The sequence below is a fragment of the Oncorhynchus tshawytscha genome, linkage group LG03 (genome assembly GCF_018296145.1).
Source record: "Oncorhynchus tshawytscha isolate Ot180627B linkage group LG03, Otsh_v2.0, whole genome shotgun sequence".
In the NCBI taxonomy this organism is placed as follows: Eukaryota; Metazoa; Chordata; class Actinopteri; order Salmoniformes; family Salmonidae; genus Oncorhynchus; species Oncorhynchus tshawytscha.
The window spans coordinates 571,411-591,362 of NC_056431.1; the positions used below are offsets into that span (position 1 = coordinate 571,411).

The 19,952-nt window shown below is 44.9% G+C and overlaps 1 protein-coding gene and 1 long non-coding RNA gene across 3 annotated transcripts; both read left to right on the forward strand.

Moving 5' to 3' along the window:
• Nucleotides 1-412: 412 nt before the first annotated feature.
• Nucleotides 413-2,807, forward strand: LOC112225619. 2 transcript variants are annotated; one of them, XR_002949616.1, is made up of 3 exons: nt 413-1,192; nt 1,296-2,244; nt 2,376-2,807. It is a non-coding gene; the product is annotated as an uncharacterized LOC112225619 (long non-coding RNA). The 2 variants fall into 2 exon arrangements; XR_006080076.1 differs by having other exon boundaries at nt 413-905.
• A 6,407-nt stretch (nt 2,808-9,214) lies between these two features.
• Nucleotides 9,215-19,009, forward strand: LOC112225598 (zinc finger and BTB domain-containing protein 17). Its single transcript, XM_024389694.2, has 4 exons — nt 9,215-9,510; nt 15,402-15,663; nt 15,803-17,104; nt 17,272-19,009. The coding sequence occupies exons 1-4, from the start codon at nt 9,314-9,316 to the stop codon at nt 17,776-17,778; spliced, it is 2,268 nt and encodes a 755-aa protein (XP_024245462.2). The 5' UTR covers nt 9,215-9,313; the 3' UTR covers nt 17,779-19,009.
• The last annotated feature ends 943 nt before the right edge of the window (nt 19,010-19,952 follow it).

The following is a 19,952-nucleotide window of genomic DNA, read 5'->3' on the forward strand; positions in this document are numbered from 1 at the left end:
ACACACACACACACACACTATTGAGATATCAACACTGAGTGATTCATTAACAATGCAAAAGCTCACTAAGCATGAAAACATAATGAACAGTGTTTCCCATAACATTATTTCATCAAATAATGAGTTTTCAAAGGGTAGCTCTCTCTCACTCACTCAGACAAGTAATGTCCCCACCACCCCCTATAGCTCTGCGGCCCTCCTTATAAATATCTCTGCTATTAAGCCCTGTTGGCCACCACAAGACCTGCAGGGCTAGTTTGCAGCCTAGGTTGAAAATAAGTCATTATTTTTAACCTAGTTAACCTAGGTTGCAGCTAGGAACTTTAATTTACTTGGTTGCCTGGAAATCACATTTCTGGAACGGACGTGTGCCTCACTTCCTGTTTGTGTCTTTGTAGCAGAGACGGTATGGAACTTGCATTCCTCCATTATCTGTTGTAGCTAGCTGGTATGCAATGAAATGGCGCTTCCTACTGAAGTTTAGTTAGCTAGCTTTAAGCCATAGAAAATATTTGGGCTATGTTATATCAATTGACATGTGTTTTCTACTTCTTTATTATGTATGTAAGGGTTTTAAAACCGACACTGTTGATTGGCCAGACAGCAACGTTACCACTGAAGAACGTTAGCTAAGTGTGCCTTTACTTGCGTTACATCGACGGACTTCTATCGCCTGTTCCAATACGGTTCGTGACTGTACTGTAAAAACTTGCCATAACAAACACAAGGACTGGGTTTCACCAACTTCCATTGAGAGATCCGGACTGATTGAGACTATGGCTAGTTGCCCTGAACATTGACGCCAATACTCTGACTGATGACCTCAGAAAATTAATAGTATGCTCACAACATTTTTCCAGGGAACTATTATGAGAGCATGGAACTGTCAAGCAGTAAGATAAAAAGTTATGTCCCATCAGTGGGTATTCTATGCACGACATGTAGGCAAGCCATAGGAAATCTTTGGCCAAGTCATATAAACGGACATATGTTTTCTAATTCTATATTATTGTGTTAAGAGGGAGCCATGGAGGACAGACATCATGGTTGGTCAGGAGAGGGTATTAGCACAGTCACTGTTGATGGGCCAGATGGCAGCAGTGCCACTGAAGAATGTTGTCTGTCCATTGAGGAGGAACAGTGCATGAACATTCAGCTCAGAAGCTCAGATGAGTTGAACCACGGAGAACAGGTTATGATGATGCTGCTGTATGAAATGGGTTTCAGCATGCATATGAATCAAACACACTTCATCATGTAGCCAATAACACTGATCTCTGTTTTCCTTTGATTAGGTGAGTGAAGTGTCAGTGGGCCTGCCGCGTGAATACAAAGACGTAGACAACAGTTGTTCCCTGAGGATGGAGAGGAACGGGTCTGTGAAGCAGGAGACTATAAGTGTTGCCTCCTACAGCGAGGAAGAGAAGAAGCTGTTGGCTGCCATGGTGTTTGAGAAGGGGGAACTGGAGCTGACTGGCTCTTTGGAGGTGACTGAGGTTCTACAGTAAAGTGATGCAGACACTGCACCCAACAGGGAGGAAAGGGCTCTATACCTAGAGGAGGAGAAAGGAGATGAGAGACAGACAGATGAAGGGACTGCCCAGTAGAGAGGAGCAGCAGGCTAATGCTGAGTGTGAACCCTCAGTGGAGCCGGAGGTATCTTTAGATTCTGCGAGCGAGCGACGGCGTGCGAGATACGGAGCGAGCCAGCCAGCCTACACTCCACGCCGACACAAGAAGCTGTGTGTGTGATGGCCAGCCTGAGGAGCCTGTTGGGTTTGACAAACTCTGCATGCGGTTCCACGACCTCAACAGTTATGAGGAGCACGTCCGTCGAGAGCACTCCAAACGTTCACGGCTTCTCTGTCCTGACTGTGGCATCCTCATCTCAACGTTACTCAGTGTGGAGCGCCAGTGTGAACAAGTTCAAGCTGTTCTGTCTGTGGGAAGCGCTGCGTGGATGAAGCTGGCCTCAAGCATCACCAGAGGCTTCACCGTCAAGAGAATGTCTAGTCCTGTAAGTTCTGCCTCAAGCACTTTAAGGCCAGGGAAGACAAGCGGACCCACGAGAAGGACAACCACCGGGTCAAATGCCCCTGGGGATTTTACAACATCTTGAAACGGAACCACCATCTCAGAGCGCATGAGTCCAAGAGACATTTGTAACACGTGCTACAAGGAATTCCCCCAACTTAGCAAGCTTGAGAGGTACGAGCTGAGCCACAGTGACAACAAATCTTTCAGGTAGATGTTTTATACTGCATTCTCTGTTTGATACTGAACACATCTCCCTCTGAAATATATGTTTTGTTTGTTTGTATTATCAGCTGAACTGCAAAGTGTTAATGTTTTCCATTACGTTCTGCTCCTGCTAGGTGTCAGGTGTGCCAGCGTTCCTTTGCCCAGGCCAGCCAGCTGAAGTCCCACCTGCACGTCCACACTGGGGAGAGGCCCTTCAAATGCCAGCGCTGCGTCAAGAGCTTTAACCACAACGTCAGCCTCAAGAACCTCGTCACACGCTATCACCAAGGGGAGGGAGGTGCGAGAGCGGAGGAGCAGGCGACAGTCGAACTATGACCCGCCTTGACGTCGAAGAAAACTCAGCTGAGTCACAGCGATAAAGGGATTAGTTATACATATCTTTGAATTAGTCCTTTAACTATCCCTATATTTAGACATCTGTCAACATGGCTGACTCCCAGAAGCATCCGTTAATTTTATACCTCGGTAATCCTGCACCACCAGAGACCGCTTTAAAACTTAAAATTATTCGATCAGCAGCCAAGAAGCAGAACGACAAGTCCCGAGGACAGATCCGAGTAAATTTAAGTGTTTATATTTATATGAGATGCCCTCAAATGTTTTGCATACAAGCAATTCCATGGTAAAGGAATTGCGCTCAGACTCTGATTTTTCACTTAAAAGGTAGGCTAACTAAAAACCATTGATTTTAAAAGTTTAACAAACCATGCAACTCTATGCGCAAGGACTCGGCCAGCTACCAAGGACTGTGGGCTCTCCTCCTTGGCCGACATGAGTAAGACATTTAAGCGTGTTGGCTGGAGAGTTTGCTGACATATTCAATCTTCAATCTCTCCCATCCCAGTCTGCTGTCCCCAAATGCTTCAAAGTGTCCACCGTTGTTCCTGTACACAAGTAAGCAAAGGTAACTGAACAATGGAGCCACAGACTGCCATTGCACTGCCCTATCCCGTCTGGACAAAGGGAATAGCTATTTAAGAATGCTATTCATTGACTACAGCTCAGCATTCAACACCATAGTACCCTCCAAGCTCATCATTAAGCTTGGGACCCCATCCAGAGGGTGGTGCGGTCTGCCCAACGCATCACCGGGGGCAAACTACCTGCCCTCCAGGACACCTAGAGCACCCGATGTCACAGGAAGGCCAAAAAGATCATCAAGGACAACAACCTCCCGAGCCACTGCCTGTTCACCCCCTATCATCCAGAAGGCGAGGTCAGTACAGGTGCAACAAAGCTGGGACCAAGAGACAGAAGCTGTTTTTCAATCTCAAGGCCATCAGACTGTTAAATAGCCATCACTAGCACCTTAGAGGCTGCTGCCCTATATACAGACTTGAAATCACTGGCCACTTTAATAATTGGAACACTAGTCACTTTAATAAATGTTTACATATATACTGTATTCTATTCTACTGTATTTGTCTATGATGCTCTGACAATGCTCATCCAAATATTCTTAATTCCATTCCTAAATTTGTGTGTATTGTTGTGAAATTGATAGATATTACTTGTTAGATATTACTGCACTGTTGGAGCTAGATCCGCAATAACATTTGCTAAACACGTGTTTGTGACCAATACAATTTGATTTGACTACTTTTAACCATTTACATAGACATTTGAACAAAAACACATTATCTGGAAGAACTGTGCAGATGCAAAGTTTGGTAACAGAACTTTGGTAAAAATCTCCCTCAGTTTTTTTTTACTGAGGGAGGTGTCACATTTTTCCCCCATCCCTAGTAAACACAGCTGATTTAAATTAAATGCATTATTAAGTGAAGATCATGATTAGTTGATTATTGGAGGTGTGTGTGTGAGAGAGAGAGAGCTGGGGCAAAAGTGTGCCACCAATCAGGCCCCTCTGAGGACTGGAGTTACCCATCCCTGATGGAGTTACTGCAGATAGAAGGAAGAATTGCAAAGGAATAAAGGGTTGTTACTGTGGAGGAGAACATGAGGCGACATCCTTGGAATGCCCAAATAGGGTGAAAGAGATGGAGATGGACAAAATTCAGGGCAGTTCAGTCTGTCTCTTATGCAGAGGCAGTAAGGAGAACAGAAGGCCCCATGGTATTGAACAACAGGGAGCTATACACAACATGCACCAAGGCATGCGTGTCACCAGCTGGATCCAGAAATGCTTCAAGTGAAGAACGGCACTGTGCAAGTAGGCCACACACGCTCACAGAACGGCACTGTGCAAGTAGGCCACACGCTCACAGAACGGCACTGTGCAAGTAGGCCACACACGCTCACAGAACGGCACTGTGCAAGTAGGCCACACACGCTCACAGAACGGCACTGTGCAAGTAGGCCACACACGCTCACAGAACGGCACTGTGCAAGTAGGCCACACACGCTCACAGAACGGCACTGTGCAAGTAGGCCACACACGCTCACAGAACGGCACTGTGCAAGTAGGCCACACACGCTCACAGAACGGCACTGTGCAAGTAGGCCACACACGCTCACAGAACGGCACTGTGCAAGTAGGCCACACACGCTCACAGAACGGCACTGTGCAAGTAGGCCACACACGCTCACAGAACGGCACTGTGCAAGTAGGCCACACACGCTCACAGAACGGCACTGTGCAAGTAGGCCACACACGCTCACAGAACGGGACTGTGCAAGTAGGCCACACACGCTCACAGAACGGCACTGTGCAAGTAGGCCACACGCTCACAGAACGGGACTGTGCAAGTAGGCCACACGCTCACAGAACGGCACTGTGCAAGTAGGCCACACACGCTCACAGAACGGCACTGTGCAAGTAGGCCACACACGCTCACAGAACGGCACTGTGCAAGTAGGCCACACACGCTCACAGAACGGCACTGTGCAAGTAGGCCACACACGCTCACAGAACGGCACTGTGCAAGTAGGCCACACACGCTCACAGAACGGCACTGTGCAAGTAGGCCACACACGCTCACAGAACGGCACTGTGCAAGTAGGCCACACACGCTCACAGAACGGCACTGTGCAAGTAGGCCACACACGCTCACAGAACGGCACTGTGCAAGTAGGCCACACACGCTCACAGAACGGCACTGTGCAAGTAGGCCACACACGCTCACAGAACGGGACTGTGAGTGCTGAAGCACATAAAAATAGGTAGGGTAGCCTAGTGGTTAGAGCGTTGGACTAGTAACTGGAAGGTTGCAAGTTCAAACCCCTGAGCTGCCAAGGTACAAATCTGTCGTTCTGCCCCTGAACAGGCAGTTAACCCACTGTTCCTAGGCCGTCATTGAAAATAAGAATTTGTTCTTAACTGACTTGCCTAGTTAAATAAAGATTAAATAAAAAATATATCATCGTGAACGTCAACTGTCTGCTGCAGCTGTTTCAGCGGTGTGAGAAGTGAAGCTGTGAGTGTGATCCAGACGCAGGGAGACAGGACATGCCTCTCTGTGACCCAACACTGCCAGAGCTGCAACCACTGCAGGACATGGGCAAGCAACCAGTCTGTTTTCCAGACAACACACAGAGGAAATGGGGAAGAGCCACAGAACACCCACGTTGGTATTTCAGGATTAACAGTTGATATTGTGAGGTAACTAACTCTCTTTTATATTCTGTGTGCTCAACTAACTCTTGGAGTTTCAAGTGTCAAATAAATCAGGAAATTGGACATCATTGTGGCTGTGACAGAAAAGTTTCTGGGCCTGAAAGACGGAAGAAGTACGGCCCTCCCAGGCTCCCGAGCCTGTGTATGGATCACATTTTGACTGTGATTTTAGCAGAAAAAATTGTGTTAATTTTGTTTTTGGTAGTTCGTATGAATATTTTCATCCAAAACGTTTTGGGGGGATACTTTACTACCCCGCACAGTAGGTGGTGGCAATACACCTTATCAGTTAGACTACAGCCACCCAAGTCATAGACTGTTCTCTCTGTTTCCACATGGCAAGCTGTGCCGGTGCCTGAAGTCTGACACCAACAGGCTCCTGAATAGCTTCTATCCCCAAGCCATAAGACTGCTAAATAGCTAACTAAATGGCTACACAGACTGAGTTGACCCTTGTATTTGATTTTTGCACAGTCAGAGGGCCCTACACACTCACTCCATTCACTCACACACACACTCACATAATATGCATATACATTTATACTGACTACGCACACCCGCTCACATACAATCATCATACAGTGGGGAGAACAAGTATTCGATACACTGCCGATTTTGCAGGTTTTCCTACTTACAAAGCATGTAGAGGTCTGTAATTGTTATCATAGGTACACTTCAACTGTGAGATGGAATCTAAAACAAAAATCCAGAAAATCACATTGTATGATTTTTAAGTAATTCATTTTTTTAATATATGTTTTATTCATCTGTTATTTTACCAGGTAAGTTGACTGAGAACACATTCTCATTTGCAGCAACAACCTAGGGGAGAGGAGGGGGATGAATGAGCCAATTGTAAACTGGGGATTAATAGTAGACCATGATGGTTTGAGGGCCAGATTGGGAATTTAGCCAGGACACCAGGGTTAACACCCCTACTCTTACAATAAGTGCCATGGGATCTTTAATGACCTCAGAGAGTCAGGACACCCATTTAACATCCCATCCGAAAGACAGCACCCTACACAGGGCAGTGTCCCCAATCACTGCCCTGGGGCATTGGGATATTTTTTTAGACCAGAGGAAAGAGTGCCTCCTACTGGCCCTCCAACACCAATTCCAGCAGCATCTGGTCTCCCATCCAGGAACTGACCAGGACCAATCCTGCTTAGCTTCAGAAGCAAGCCAGTAGTGGTAGGCAGGGTGGTATGCTGCTGGCAAAAATTAGCATTTTATTGCATGACATAAGTATTTGATACATCAGAAAAGCAGAACTTTATATTTGGTACAGAAAACTTTGTTTGCAATTACAGAGATCATACGTTTCCTGTAGTTCTTGACTTGCACACACTGCAGCAGGGATTTTGGCCCACTCCTCCATACAGACCTTCTCCAGATCCTTCAGGTTTCGGGGCTGTCCCTGGGCAATACGGACTTTCAGCTCCCTACAAAGATTTTCTATTGGGTTCAGGTCTGGAGACTGGCTGGGCCACTCCAGGACCTTGAGATGCTTCTTTACGGAGCCACTCCTTAGTTGCCCTGGCTGTGTGTTTCGGGTCGTTGTCATGCTGGAAGACCCAGCCACGACCCATCTTCAATGCTCTTACGGAGGGAAGGAGGTTGTTGGCCAAGATCTCGCGATCCATCCTCCCCTTAATACGGTGCAGTCATCCTGTCCCCTTTGCAGAAAAGCATCCCAAATAATGATGTTTCCACCTCCATGCTTCATGGTTGGGATGGTGTTCTTGGGGTTGTACTCATCCTTCTTCCTCCAAACACGGTGAGTGGAGTTTAGACCAAAAAGCTATATTTTTGTCTCATCAGACCACATGACCTTCTCCCATTCCTCCTCTGGATCATCCAGATGGTCATTGGCAAACTTCAGACGGGCCTGGACATGCGCTGGCTTGAGCAGGGGGACCTTGCGTGCGCTGCAGGATTTTAATCCATGACGGCATAGTGTTACTAATGGTTTTCTTTGAGACTGTGGTCCCAGCTCTCTTCAGGTCATTGACCAGGTCCTGCCGTGTAGTTCTGGGCTGATCCATCACCTTCCTCATGATCATTGATGCCCCACGAGGTGAGATCTTGCATGGAGCCCCAGACCGAGGATGATTGACCATCATCTTGAACTTCTTCCATTTTCTAATAATTGCGCCAACAGTTGTTGCCTTCTCACCAAGCTGCTTGCCTATTGTCCTGTAGCCCATGCCAGCCTTGTGCAGGTCTACAATTTTATCCCTGATGTCCTTACACAGCTCTCTGGTCTTGGCCATTGTGGAGAGGTTGGAGTCTGTTTGATTGAGTGTGTGGACAGGTGCAGTTAATACAGGTAATGAGTGGAGAACAGGAGGGATTCTTAAAGAAAAACTAACAGGTCTGTGAGAGCTGGAATTCCTACTGGTTGGTAGGTGATCAAATACTTATGTCATGCAATAAAATGCAAATTAATTATTAAAAATCATACAAGGTGATTTTCTGGATTTTTCTGAAATTACAGACCTCTACATGTTTTGTAAGTAGGAAAACCAGCAAAATCGCCAGTGTATCAAATACTTGTTCTCCCCACTGTATGTGCTGCTGGGACTGTTTCTTATATCCCGATGCCTTGTCACCTTAACCCTATACACATCTACCTATCACTACAGTGTCCCTGCACATTGTAAATATGGTACTGGAACTGCTTGCTTACTTTTTTTGTGTTCTTATTTCTCATGTTTTTGTTTTACCTTGTTATATTCAGTATTACATGTGTTATTGACTACTGCATTGTTGGGGTTAGAGCTTGCAAGAAAGACATTTCATTGTGCATGTGACATTGAAACTAGTCTGCCAATAAACCTTGAAGTTGGTTCTGCTGTGTAAACCTCAGTTATACATTTATCTATGTTTGAGTTGTTAGAACACTTTTACTTTCATTCATTTACAGACATTTTAAGTACTTTTTATGCACTATGGTTTTTATCTTCTCTTTGTAAACAATTTCAAGTTTGGGAAAATAAACCCCCTAATATTTGCACCCTACTCAGTTGTCTCCCATTGCCTGCTTGGTCAATACTGCATCCATCAGGAAGGTGGAAGTACTGCCAGTAATTTGAAACTATAATTTTCACTCCCTCCGTTTTGGGACACTTATGTAGATGTCGGAGGCGCGTGTGAACTCACAAATGGAGGGGCGAGGGAAGGGGGTAATTTTGGATTCAGACAGTGTCCCAAGAGAAACAGGGCTGGCAGGTAGGATTTAGCGCCTTTCTGGCCCACACTCCAGCACAGTAGGCGGCGGTAATGCGCTGTTTGGATGCCAACCGCCCTTAAACCCTACTGAAGAATGGGGGCCCGGGAAGACGTAAATATTAGGTCATTTCCGCGGTGGAAACAATGGTGGAATGCAGAGATTTGTAAGGAAAGCCAACCTTACACCCGTCCCTAATACATTCGATTTAGTTTTAAATAGTGTCTATATTGCGCCCAATCATGGCCAATAATAATATCATCTTTACACCCTTTTTACCACTGAAGAAGAAACCCGATCGAGATTCTGAGTGGAGAAAATTAAAGGACAAATCCAGAAATCGGATTAATATCGGAGAAGCTTTTACCAGATGGAGGAACCTCAAGGAGGGGAAATCTATGCCTACAGATGCCGAAGTGGCTTTGTTTTTGCTTGACAGGTAATTCGGTTGTTTTTCTGCAGTCTACCAGTTTGGCAGGGTTGCCAGGTCTACCTAAAATGTCCAAAACAATGACTACTCAAAACCCCACTCACAAGGCCAGAAAACTAGACAAAAAATGTACGAGAGGAGAAAGTGGGACACTTCTTGCATTTTCCGTCTTTCGACATCTATCCAACATATAAAGCCGATACATTTCTGAAATCCTCAAGATGTTTCTAAAATCACACACACATTTTCTTTGTTGATATATTAACAGGATGCATGACACACCCATTTTGTCTACACTGAGTCAAATAAAAATGTTTTTCACGCATTTGATAGCCTGGACAGCAGTTTAGATACACTGGGACAACATTATTATGGTCCTAATTGTACCCCAATGACAATAACATTTTGTATGATTATGAAACAAGTGTAGATTCCTGAAATCCATAATGTGTCGGGCCATTAGCCCATTGGGGTACAACTAGGACTATAATAATGGTGTCCTAGTTTCCAAAATGCAAAAAGTTTCCCACTTTATCTGAATACACTCAATTAACAATACTAAAAAAAATGAACAGGATATAGTACTACAATAACCAGAGCCCTACCTAACCAGTACAGGAGGTCCCTAATGTAAACTTGATATCTTTCCTCCATTGGAAAAGCCTGTCCTACTTTAGCTACTCCATGCTGTCCCACTTTAGTTACTCCATTCTGTCCCACTTTAGTTACTCCATTCTGTCCCACTTTAGTTACTCCATGCTGTCCCACTTTAGTTACTCCATGCTGTCCCACTTTAGTTACTCCATACTGTCCCACTTTAGTTACTCCATGCTGTCCCACTTTAGTTACTCCATGCTGTCCCACTTTAGTTACTCCATGCTGTCCCACTTTAGCTACTCCATACTGTCCCACTTTAGCTACTCCATGCTGTCCCACTTTAGCTACTCCATGCTGTCCCACTTTAGTTACTCCATGCTGTCCCACTTTAGTTACTCCATGCTCTCTCACTTTAGTTACTCCATGCTGTCGCACTTTAGCTACTCCATGCTGTCCCACTTTAGCTACGCCATGCTGTCCCACTTTAGTTACTCCATGCTGTCCCACTTTAGCTACTCCATGCTGTCCCACTTTAGTTACTCCATGCTGTCCCACTTTAGTTACTCCATGCTCTCTCACTTTAGTTACTCCATGCTGTCCCACTTTAGCTACTCCATGCTGTCCCACTTTAGCTACTCCATGCTGTCCCACTTTAGCTACTCCATGCTGTCCCACTTTAGCTACTCCATGCTGTCCCACTTTAGCTAGCTATGGTTGGTAAAGCGGAACAATAACAAGACTGAATTACAAGATCGAAACATAATATTGCCAACTTCTTTATGTATTTAGATGCAGTACTGCATAATATGCACATTTAAATCAACATATGGCACAGTGCAATATTTGACAATTTTATAACATCAAAACAGAAAGAAAGCTTTATCGCTGTGTTTTGCAGGGTGAGCTTCCTGTTTGACGCTTGCTCTGCCCCCCCTCTGATGTCACACCAATAAAGTGATGTGATTTTATGCCCTCTCTGCAAGGGCATAACAATAGTTTAGATTTTCTCATGTCAGACCAATAAATAAATGGGTAAGGATTAAGCTGTGCCAGTTGAAATGATGTTCCACTCATTCACCCTTTAGGCTAAACGCCAGTCATGCTTGACAAGTATAATGTAGGATATTTAACGTCTAAAGGCTTGATTCTGTTGACATACTCGAGGCACGGTTCGGTCAGATCAAATGGTCACAAGCTGAGAGAAAGGCAAGTACCTGTTGTGCATATTTGCGCATAGCCTACTGCTATTGTCCCAGAACCAGGCTTGGAGCAAGTCCCAGCACAGAGGGGGCGGGGCGCTCTCAACGGGCCCTTCTAACCAAATCATAGAAGGGAAAAAAAGAGAGGCCATATCAGCTATCATAAACACAAATTGGACATCATCACATAGAGCCATGCAAGCCTATTTCCAATAAAACATACAGATAGTGTATCACTTTGCCAGTTGTCTGTCGGCCGTGAATCGCAATAGAATGTTTCAGCACACGTCGCTCTACAAAGCGCAGTGGTCGGGAGAGCTCCGCAGGTTGTCAGCACCATGGACAGCACATGTCGCTCTACAAAGCGCAGTGGTCGGGAGAGCTCCGCAGGTTGTCAGCACCATGGACAGCACACGTCGCTCTACAAAGCGCAGTGGTCGGGAGAGCTCCGCAGGTTGTCAGCACCATGGACAGCACATGTCGCTCTACAAAGCGCAGTGGTCGGGAGAGCTCCGCAGGTTGTCAGCACCATGGACAGCACACGTCGCTCTACAAAGCGCAGTGGTCGGGAGAGCTCCGCAGGTTGTCAGCAGCACCAAAGCGGCGACTCATCAAAACCATTCATCGCAACGCATGAAGCTCTCGTTTAGCAGACATAGGCCTACATTCAAAGATAAAGTAGGAGGTCACAACTACAAAACAGGCACATCGTAAGCAACACGAGGCAGACAGTGTCACACACGCACACGGCCTGCATATAGATGTCAAGAGTTGATGAGCAAGAGGGCCTATAATAACATGTCAACTGCTTTCAACTTAACCAAAGACCAATAAAAAAGGATGTTTCACTCACCAGGTTGTCACTGCTCAGCCAAAATATCCATGTTGTAGTCTGATGTAATCTAGTCCATTTTTAAAAATTCCTTTATCATTCGTTCAATATAACTAAACAATAATCCCAACACTTGAACAAACTATTTACAAATCAGGGTCCCGTTTTAAAAACGTCATCCTCCTCTCCTTCATGTTGGCAAACTTGCCAACCACTGTGTCAGTGTCTTTAGTGCCTTGACCTATTCCACATTTTTCCTGAATGAAATATATAATAATAATAACCCTGAATTCAAAATGGATTAAATAGATATTCCCTCACCCATCTACACACACTACCCCACAATCAGTGAAAACATGTTTTATTTTTTTTGCAAATGAATTACAGAAATATATACAATTTGCATAAGTATTCACACCCCTGAGCATTCACACCCCTGAGACAATACTTTGTAGAAGCACCTTTGGCAGCGATTACAGCTGTGAGTCTTTCTGGGTAAGTCTAAGAGCTTTCCACACCTTTTAATTGTGCAACATTTGCTCACTATTCTTTTCAAATTTCTTAGAGCTCTGTCAAATTGATTGTTGATCATTGCTTAGACAACTATTTTCAGGTCTTGCCATAGATGTTCAAGTAGATTTAAGTCAACTGTAATTCGGTCACTCAGGAACATTCACTGTCTTCTTGGTAAGCAACTCCAGTGTAGATTTTCTTCTGCTTTAGGTTATTGTCCTGCTGAAAGGTGAATTAATCTCCCAGTTTCTGGTGGAAAGCAGACTGAACCACGTTTTCCTCTAGGATTTTGCTGTGGACACTATTCCATTATTTTTTTTATCATGAAAAACTCCCCAGTCCTTAACTATTACAAACATACCCATAACATGATGCAGCCACCACTATACTTGAAAATATGGAATGTTTGTTGTATTTGCCCCAAACATAACTTTGTATTCAAGACAAAGTTAATTGCTTTGCCAGTAGTATTCCTTTACTGCCTTGTTGCAAACAGGATGCATGTTTTGGAATATTTTTATTCTGTACAGGCTTCCTTCCTTCACTCTGTCTGTTAGGTTAGTATTGTGGAGTAACTACAATGTTGTTGATCCATCCTCAGTTAATAACTTTACCATGCCCAAAGGGATATTCATTGTAATTTGTAAACATTTCGAAAACATAATTCCACTTTGACATTATGGAGTATTGTGTGTAGGCCATCTAAATGTAATCAATTTTTAATTCAGGCTGTAACACAACAAAATGTGGAAAACTCAAGGGGTGTGAATACTTTCTTAATCACTATGTCCCACTTAAGGCACTATGTCCCACTCAGTACAAAGCAAAGTGAGGTTGGATAGTCTGGCCTTATTCATGTATGCACACAAATATCTCTTGATGAGCTTCAGGCGGCTGAAATTTTGCTTGGCACTGCTGATGGCACTGACACTGCTGATGGCACTGCTGATGGGAAGGATGTACGTCTTCTTTAATAAACTGTTCCAAAACACCAACATGAATTTAAACTCAAATGTGCTCATCTTTGAGAGCAGGTCATCAGCTGTAGAGGCAGTAGAGTTCAAGGATTTCCTGCAGGCTCTGTATAATCACTTCTGTGGCCTGTTTCCTGGAGGCCCACCTTGTGGCCAGTAGGCTCTTCAGCTTAAGAGCAGTGAGAGATCCAGCTGCATGTTTTCCTGTTCCTTCTTCAGTATTTTAAACCTTGGAAGGCTAGAAGTCAGAAAGCAGTACAGGGTCTCCAGTGCACCCCAAAAGAATTTAGCTCTACACAAGGAACAATGAGCATCCATTAGAAATAAATGTATGGTGTGTGCGAAGTAGTGCACGTACACATCCTTATTCGAACAGTTTCTTTTTGGTTTTTTTCATTGCCACGGGCGCGAGTCCATGCTTCTTTCAACACCTGCCTCATTAGCCAATGTCAGGCTAGAGCTAGCAATGGTTGGAATGGACAATGACGAAAAGTAGGTGGAACACAGGATGAAATTAAACTTTTCTTATTCTGTCGCTCCTTGCATTTTAGCGCATCTGACTTGTACTTTCTATAAATGTTTAACCTGAATGTACTGTAACTTAGCTAGCTAGCTAGACATGACCTGGCGATGTTGAGCTTGTACAACAGACATGCTAGGCTATACGTCAATCAAAAAGGAAAGGCCCCCACCAGCAGCCAACCCAAGTCCAAGTCCTCAAGGGGGTAGAGCAACAGACACGGCTGTATATTGTTTTATAAAATAAGCAGCACCAGCTCAGACCAATTCCAGGATTAAATGAAATCATGTAATATATCATATTATACATTGCATTGGGAAAGAATTCAGAGCCCTTTTATTTTCCCCACATTTTGTTACCCTACAGACTTATTCTGAAATGGATTACATTTGTTTTTTCCCTCAATCTGCACACTACCCCACAAAGCAAAAACAGGTTTTTAGACATTTTTGCAAATGTATTACATCTTTTCTTTTGTGTACTACTCCCTTCACAGAACAGCGCAAACTGGCTCTAACCAGAATAGAAAGAGTGGGAGGCCCCGGTGCACAACTGAGCAAGAGGACAAGTACATTAGAGTGTGTAGTTTGAGAAACGGACGCCTCACAAGTCCTCAACTGGCAGCTTCATTAAATAGTACCCACAAAGCACCAGTCTCAATGTCAACAATGAAGAGCCGACTCTGGGATGCTGGCCTTCTAGGCAGAGTTGCAAAGAAAAAGCCATATCTCCGACTGGCCAATGAAAAGATTAAGATGGGAAAAAGAACACAGACACTGGACAAAGGAACTCTGCCTAGAAGGCCAGCATCTCGGAGTCATCACTTCACTGTTGACATTGAGACTGTGCTCAACACACACACACCCCTCTGGTCCTCACTGACTCACTCAGACCTGTCCAGCAGCTCTGACAGGGTTTCCCAAACTCAGTCCTTGGTGCCCCACATTATTTTACTTGAGAAATACTGCACCAAACACCTTTTTGGTTAGATGTAAAATTGCGCAACTTAAACATGCTAAACAAAAACATCTATTGAGTTAACTAAGATTAAATTCTGGGGATTTTTGAGGAAGCACAATAGGCTTCTGTGTCTACAGTGTCTTATGGGGGACAAACATCATTAACCAAACATAGAATCGGGGACTCTTATTGAAATGTTTCATCAACGCATGTTCCTAGAAGATACAATTGCTAATGAGTATGAATTGGCAAGAGCCGATAGTGGCAGGAAATCACCCGCTCTTTTATGACTTTTTTTGACCCAGGTTAGCTGCCCCCCCTCCAAAACCTGCTGCCCCCCCTCCCTCCCCAGAAGATATCATCGTGAACATCGACTGCCTGCTGCAGCTGTTTCAGCGGTGTGAGCAGTGCAGGCGTGAGAGTGTGATCCAGACGCAGGGAGACAGGACATGCCTCTCTGTGACCCAACACTGCCAGAGCTGCAACCACCGCAGGACATGGGCAAGCAACACATCTACTGTCCAGACAATGCACAGAGGAAATGGGGACGAGCCACATAATATTCAGGTGGGTATTTAAGGATTAACAGTTGATATTGTGAGGTAACTAACTTCAGTTGTTTGTATTCTGTGGTATCTCTAGTTATTTCTTTTTTTTATACAGAACTGTCACTCCAATAATACTGGTGTTTTCCTTCGCTAAGTAGGTTGACATGCAGGTGGCCCTGCCGTCTGAGAACCAAGATGGGGACTTGCCATCCGAGGACAGAGATGAGGCTCTGGATCTGACTGGCTCTTTGGAGATGGAGGTGACTGTAGACCAGCCACCAAGACCAGGAGGAAGTGGCATGTCCCTGGTGAGGTGGAAAAATGAAGGGAACAAAGGAACAGAGGAGAGAAAGAAAGTGACTAAGGTGGTGTTGGACAGTGAGATGGACTGTGCACAAAGCCAGGAGGACAGTGGCCTGTCCTCACAGGAGAATGAGGAAGGAGAGGAGAGAAAGGGAAAGTTCCTAGGTGGTGAACAACAGAAGAATGGTGCTGAGCAGCAGGCCTCTATTGAAGTGGCAATATACTCTATAGAGCCTGAGGACTCTGAAAGCCCAACCTCTCAGATAGACAGAGGAGAGAAGACTGAGGTAGCTGCAGATGGGTGTGAGGGGGAGGGTGATGTGTGTGAGATGGAGGGTGAAGAGACAGATGAGGAAGATAGACAGACAGAGAGTGACTCTGAATTTGACCCAGAAGCTGAGGAAGAGGGACTGAGAGAGAGTGACTCTGAATTTGACCCAGAAGAGGAGAAACCAACGAGTAGTACAGGGAGAGGGAGGGGAAGGGGGAAAAGGGGAAGGGGATGGGGAAGGGGGAAAGGGAGATGCAGAGGAAGGCAATTGCAGCAGCCTACAGGAGGGACTGGTTTGGATGAGTCTGCTGAAGACTCTGATGGATCACCTTCATCATCATCCCAGAGAGACCAGAAGGACCAGGAGTCGTTCAGCGGTGCTGCTGGAGAACTGGACTCCGGGGATCTTGCCAGCATCCGGCAGAAATTCAAATACTCTAAAAAACACCACATGGTCCTCTGTCCTGAATGTGGCGTCCTGTACACCACCAGGCTGAAACACCATAAGTGTGAACACAAGTTCATGGTCCGCTGTCCAGACTGTGGGCAGGGTTGTGCGAGTGAACTGGGCCTCAAGCAGCACCGGAGGCTACACCGTCAGGACCTTAAGTTTCCCTGTAAGTTCTGCCTCCAATCCTTCAGGACGCGGCCGGACAAGCTGACCCACGAGAAGACCCACAGATTCAAAAGATTAAAAGGTCACAGATGCTACAGCTGCTCAGAGTGCCCACTGAGCTTTGACAACATCCTCATACGGAATCGCCATCTCAGAGAGCACGAGTCCAAGAGACACATCTGTCACACATGTTACAAGGAATTCAACAAAGGTCACCTCCTGGAGAGGCATGCACTGTCCCACAGTGACGACAAGCCCTTCAAGTGCCAGGTCTGGAGGGAGGGGCAGGGTTTCAATTACATTCAACTGAAGTGTCAGTTTCAATTACTTATGTTGAAGAGGGCTATTTACTGTAAATAAAATAGAAACTTTACATTTTTATTTAAATCCGAAGTATTGTATTTACATGGTCCATGTTGCCCTTACCTGTGTGTCAGGTGTGCCAGCGTGCCTTTGCCCAGCTCAGCCAGCTGAAGTCCCACCTGCGTGTCCACACTGGGGAGAGGCCCTTCCAATGCCAGCGCTGTGACAAGAGCTTCAACCACAACGTCAGCCTCAAGAACCACGTCAGACGCTACCACAGCCCAGACTCAGGGCTGGACCCTGATGGAGGCACAGAAGTTGGGGGACAGGGGGGGAGGAGGGAAACAGATGTCAGGACTGGGCAGGAGGGAGGGGAGGTGAGACTGAGGAAGCCCCGGCAGCAGGTAGAGCTTACCTTTATGACTGAGTGGGAGATGTGGGCAGGAGGAGAGGGAGCAAAGAGAGTGGAGGAGAAACCGAGGAAGAGGAAACGCCAGTGCAATGATGATCCTGAAGAGGAGGAGGAGAGGCAGCGAGAGAGTGACTCTGACTTTGACCCAGAGGCGGAGAAGAAGATGGGGAGTAGTAAAGGGAGGGGGCCAGGGAGAGGAGGGGGGAGAGGAAGTGGAGGGAGTCACTAGCAGAGGCCTACAGGAGAGACTTCTGCAGGCACTGTTGTTGGAGAGATGGGGGGACAGAGAGACAAAGGCTGTATTCATTAGTGCACACTGTACCAAAACATTTTGTAACCGAAAATGAAAACAAGTGTTTGTTATTGGACAAGTTCAGGTACTGCCTTGCCGTTTTGGCCCATTTGCTTCTGATTTGTTCTTAGTGAATATGACTTTTTTTTAAAATTGAACCTTTATTTAACTAGGCAAGTCAGTTAAGAACAAATTCTTATTTACAATGACGGCCTACCCCAGCCAAACCCTAACGACACTGTGGGACTCCCAATCATGGCCGGTTGTGATACAGCCTGGAATCGAACCAGGGTCTGTAGTGACACCTCTAGCACTGAGATGCAGTGCCTTAGACTGCTGCTTCACTCGGGAGTCCCAAGACTAACAGCAGGAAACATCTCCTGGCACTAGAATTTGTTATCCTCATTTTCTGTCTTTGAATTTAGAATGTTTTTGGATTCCTAGAACCTGATTGAAGAATCTAAAATATATTTAGATTTGTTCAACTCTTCTTTTGGTTACTACATGATTCCATATGTGTTATTTCATAGTTTTGATGTCTACACTATTCTACAATGTAGAAAATTGTGCAAATAAAGAAAAACCCTTGAATTAGTAGTTGTGTCCCAACTTTTGAGTGGTACTGTACAGTATCAGTCAGATGTTTGGAAACACCTACACATTGCACATTAAATGTGTAACGTTGCCCTAAACTGCCGTTTCTGTACTCTATATGGTGTCATGATTATCACTAATCACACCTAGTTTGTGATGTTTCATATACGCTAATGGCAGGTAATGCACCAGAATCTAGTTTTGAATGCACCAGTATCAGATTTTTCAACCCAGGTACTAGCAACATATGGGCCTCGGAAATACTGCTCCCCAGCTTAACACTTTGATCATTATTAAATATCATATTCCATTAATGTAAAGATAAAAATATATATAAGAGAAGTCTCAGTTGGAGTTAGATATCCATGGAAGAATGAATAAGCAAAGTCGTGTGAAGTGTAAGAAGATCACCATTTAACGCATTCACAGTGTCTTTTCTGGGCCTTGGCAGTCAGATTACTGGGGAAATGTCATGAGCAGTGCTACGTACACCATGATAGGCTGACCACACCGCTCGCGTTGCAAAATACATTTAGAAATCTCTGTTATGCAATTATTGCACCCACACTGCTCGCAGTCGTCAACGAGCATCTGCGTTGCCAAGGGCTAAAATAGAAGTCATTCCTATTTCTGACGCAGATCGCGCTGCAAGTCCTGCCTCTCTCCTCATTGGTTTATAGAAGCAGGTACGCACGTGCCATCTCCTCATTGGTTATACCCACGTAGGTGATTGAAAGACGAACTGTTGCCGGTTGTCGTGGTAATACTATGAAAGTTTAGATGCCAATCACCATGTAAGTTAAACTATGAAAAAGCCTGGAAGGAGGAGAGATGACTAGAAACGATTCGGTTGACCATTTTTATGTGTAGATTAATTGTCGGAGTAGAGGACCTTGTGCCTTTCAGGTAAAATAACAACCTAATGTTTATATCCCAGGACAAATTAGCTAGCAACAGCAAGCTAGCTAAATAGGACAAATTAGCTAATAAGTGCAAGCTAAATTGCCAAAAATGTTAAATGCTTTTCGACCTGTCCCCAAATTAATGTCATAAATTCAGAGTTTGTTTTGATATTTTAAACTGCGTGTCGTGATCGCTTTTGTTGGAGGGGGACAAAATAAATTTATGCACGATGGCGCACGTGAAATACTAAGGAGTTTGCGGGATTAAGCCGCGCTTCGATTGGACTGCAAACTGAATCTGATTTATAGTGCCTTAAGAAAATATTTGATTTATTCCACATTTTGTTGTTGCAGACTGAATTCACCCATCTACACACTACCATAATAACAAAGTGAAAATGTTTAATAAACCATTTATTGGAATGTACATCTTCGCCCCAATCTAAGGTCGATTGCACTCTGAAGTAGGTTCTCATCAAGGATTTGGCTCCATTCATTGTTCAATCTGTCTTTACCAGTCTCTCGGTCCCTGCAGCTGAAAAACATCCCCATAGCATGATGCTGCCACCACAATGCTTCACGGTAGGGATGGTGTTAGACTGGTGATGAACTAGC

What these genes read in the sequence shown, in the direction of transcription:
- LOC112225598 (XM_024389694.2), top strand. Translation starts at nt 9,314, where the DNA reads ATGGCCAATAATAATATCATCTTTACACCCTTTTTACCACTGAAGAAG. An exon ending in ACGAGCCACATAATATTCAG is followed by an intron (nt 15,664 to 15,802) that starts GTGGGTATTTAA and finishes TTCGCTAAGTAG; the next exon opens with GTTGACATGCAGGTGGCCCT. An exon ending in ACAAGCCCTTCAAGTGCCAG is followed by an intron (nt 17,105 to 17,271) that starts GTCTGGAGGGAG and finishes CCTGTGTGTCAG; the next exon opens with GTGTGCCAGCGTGCCTTTGC.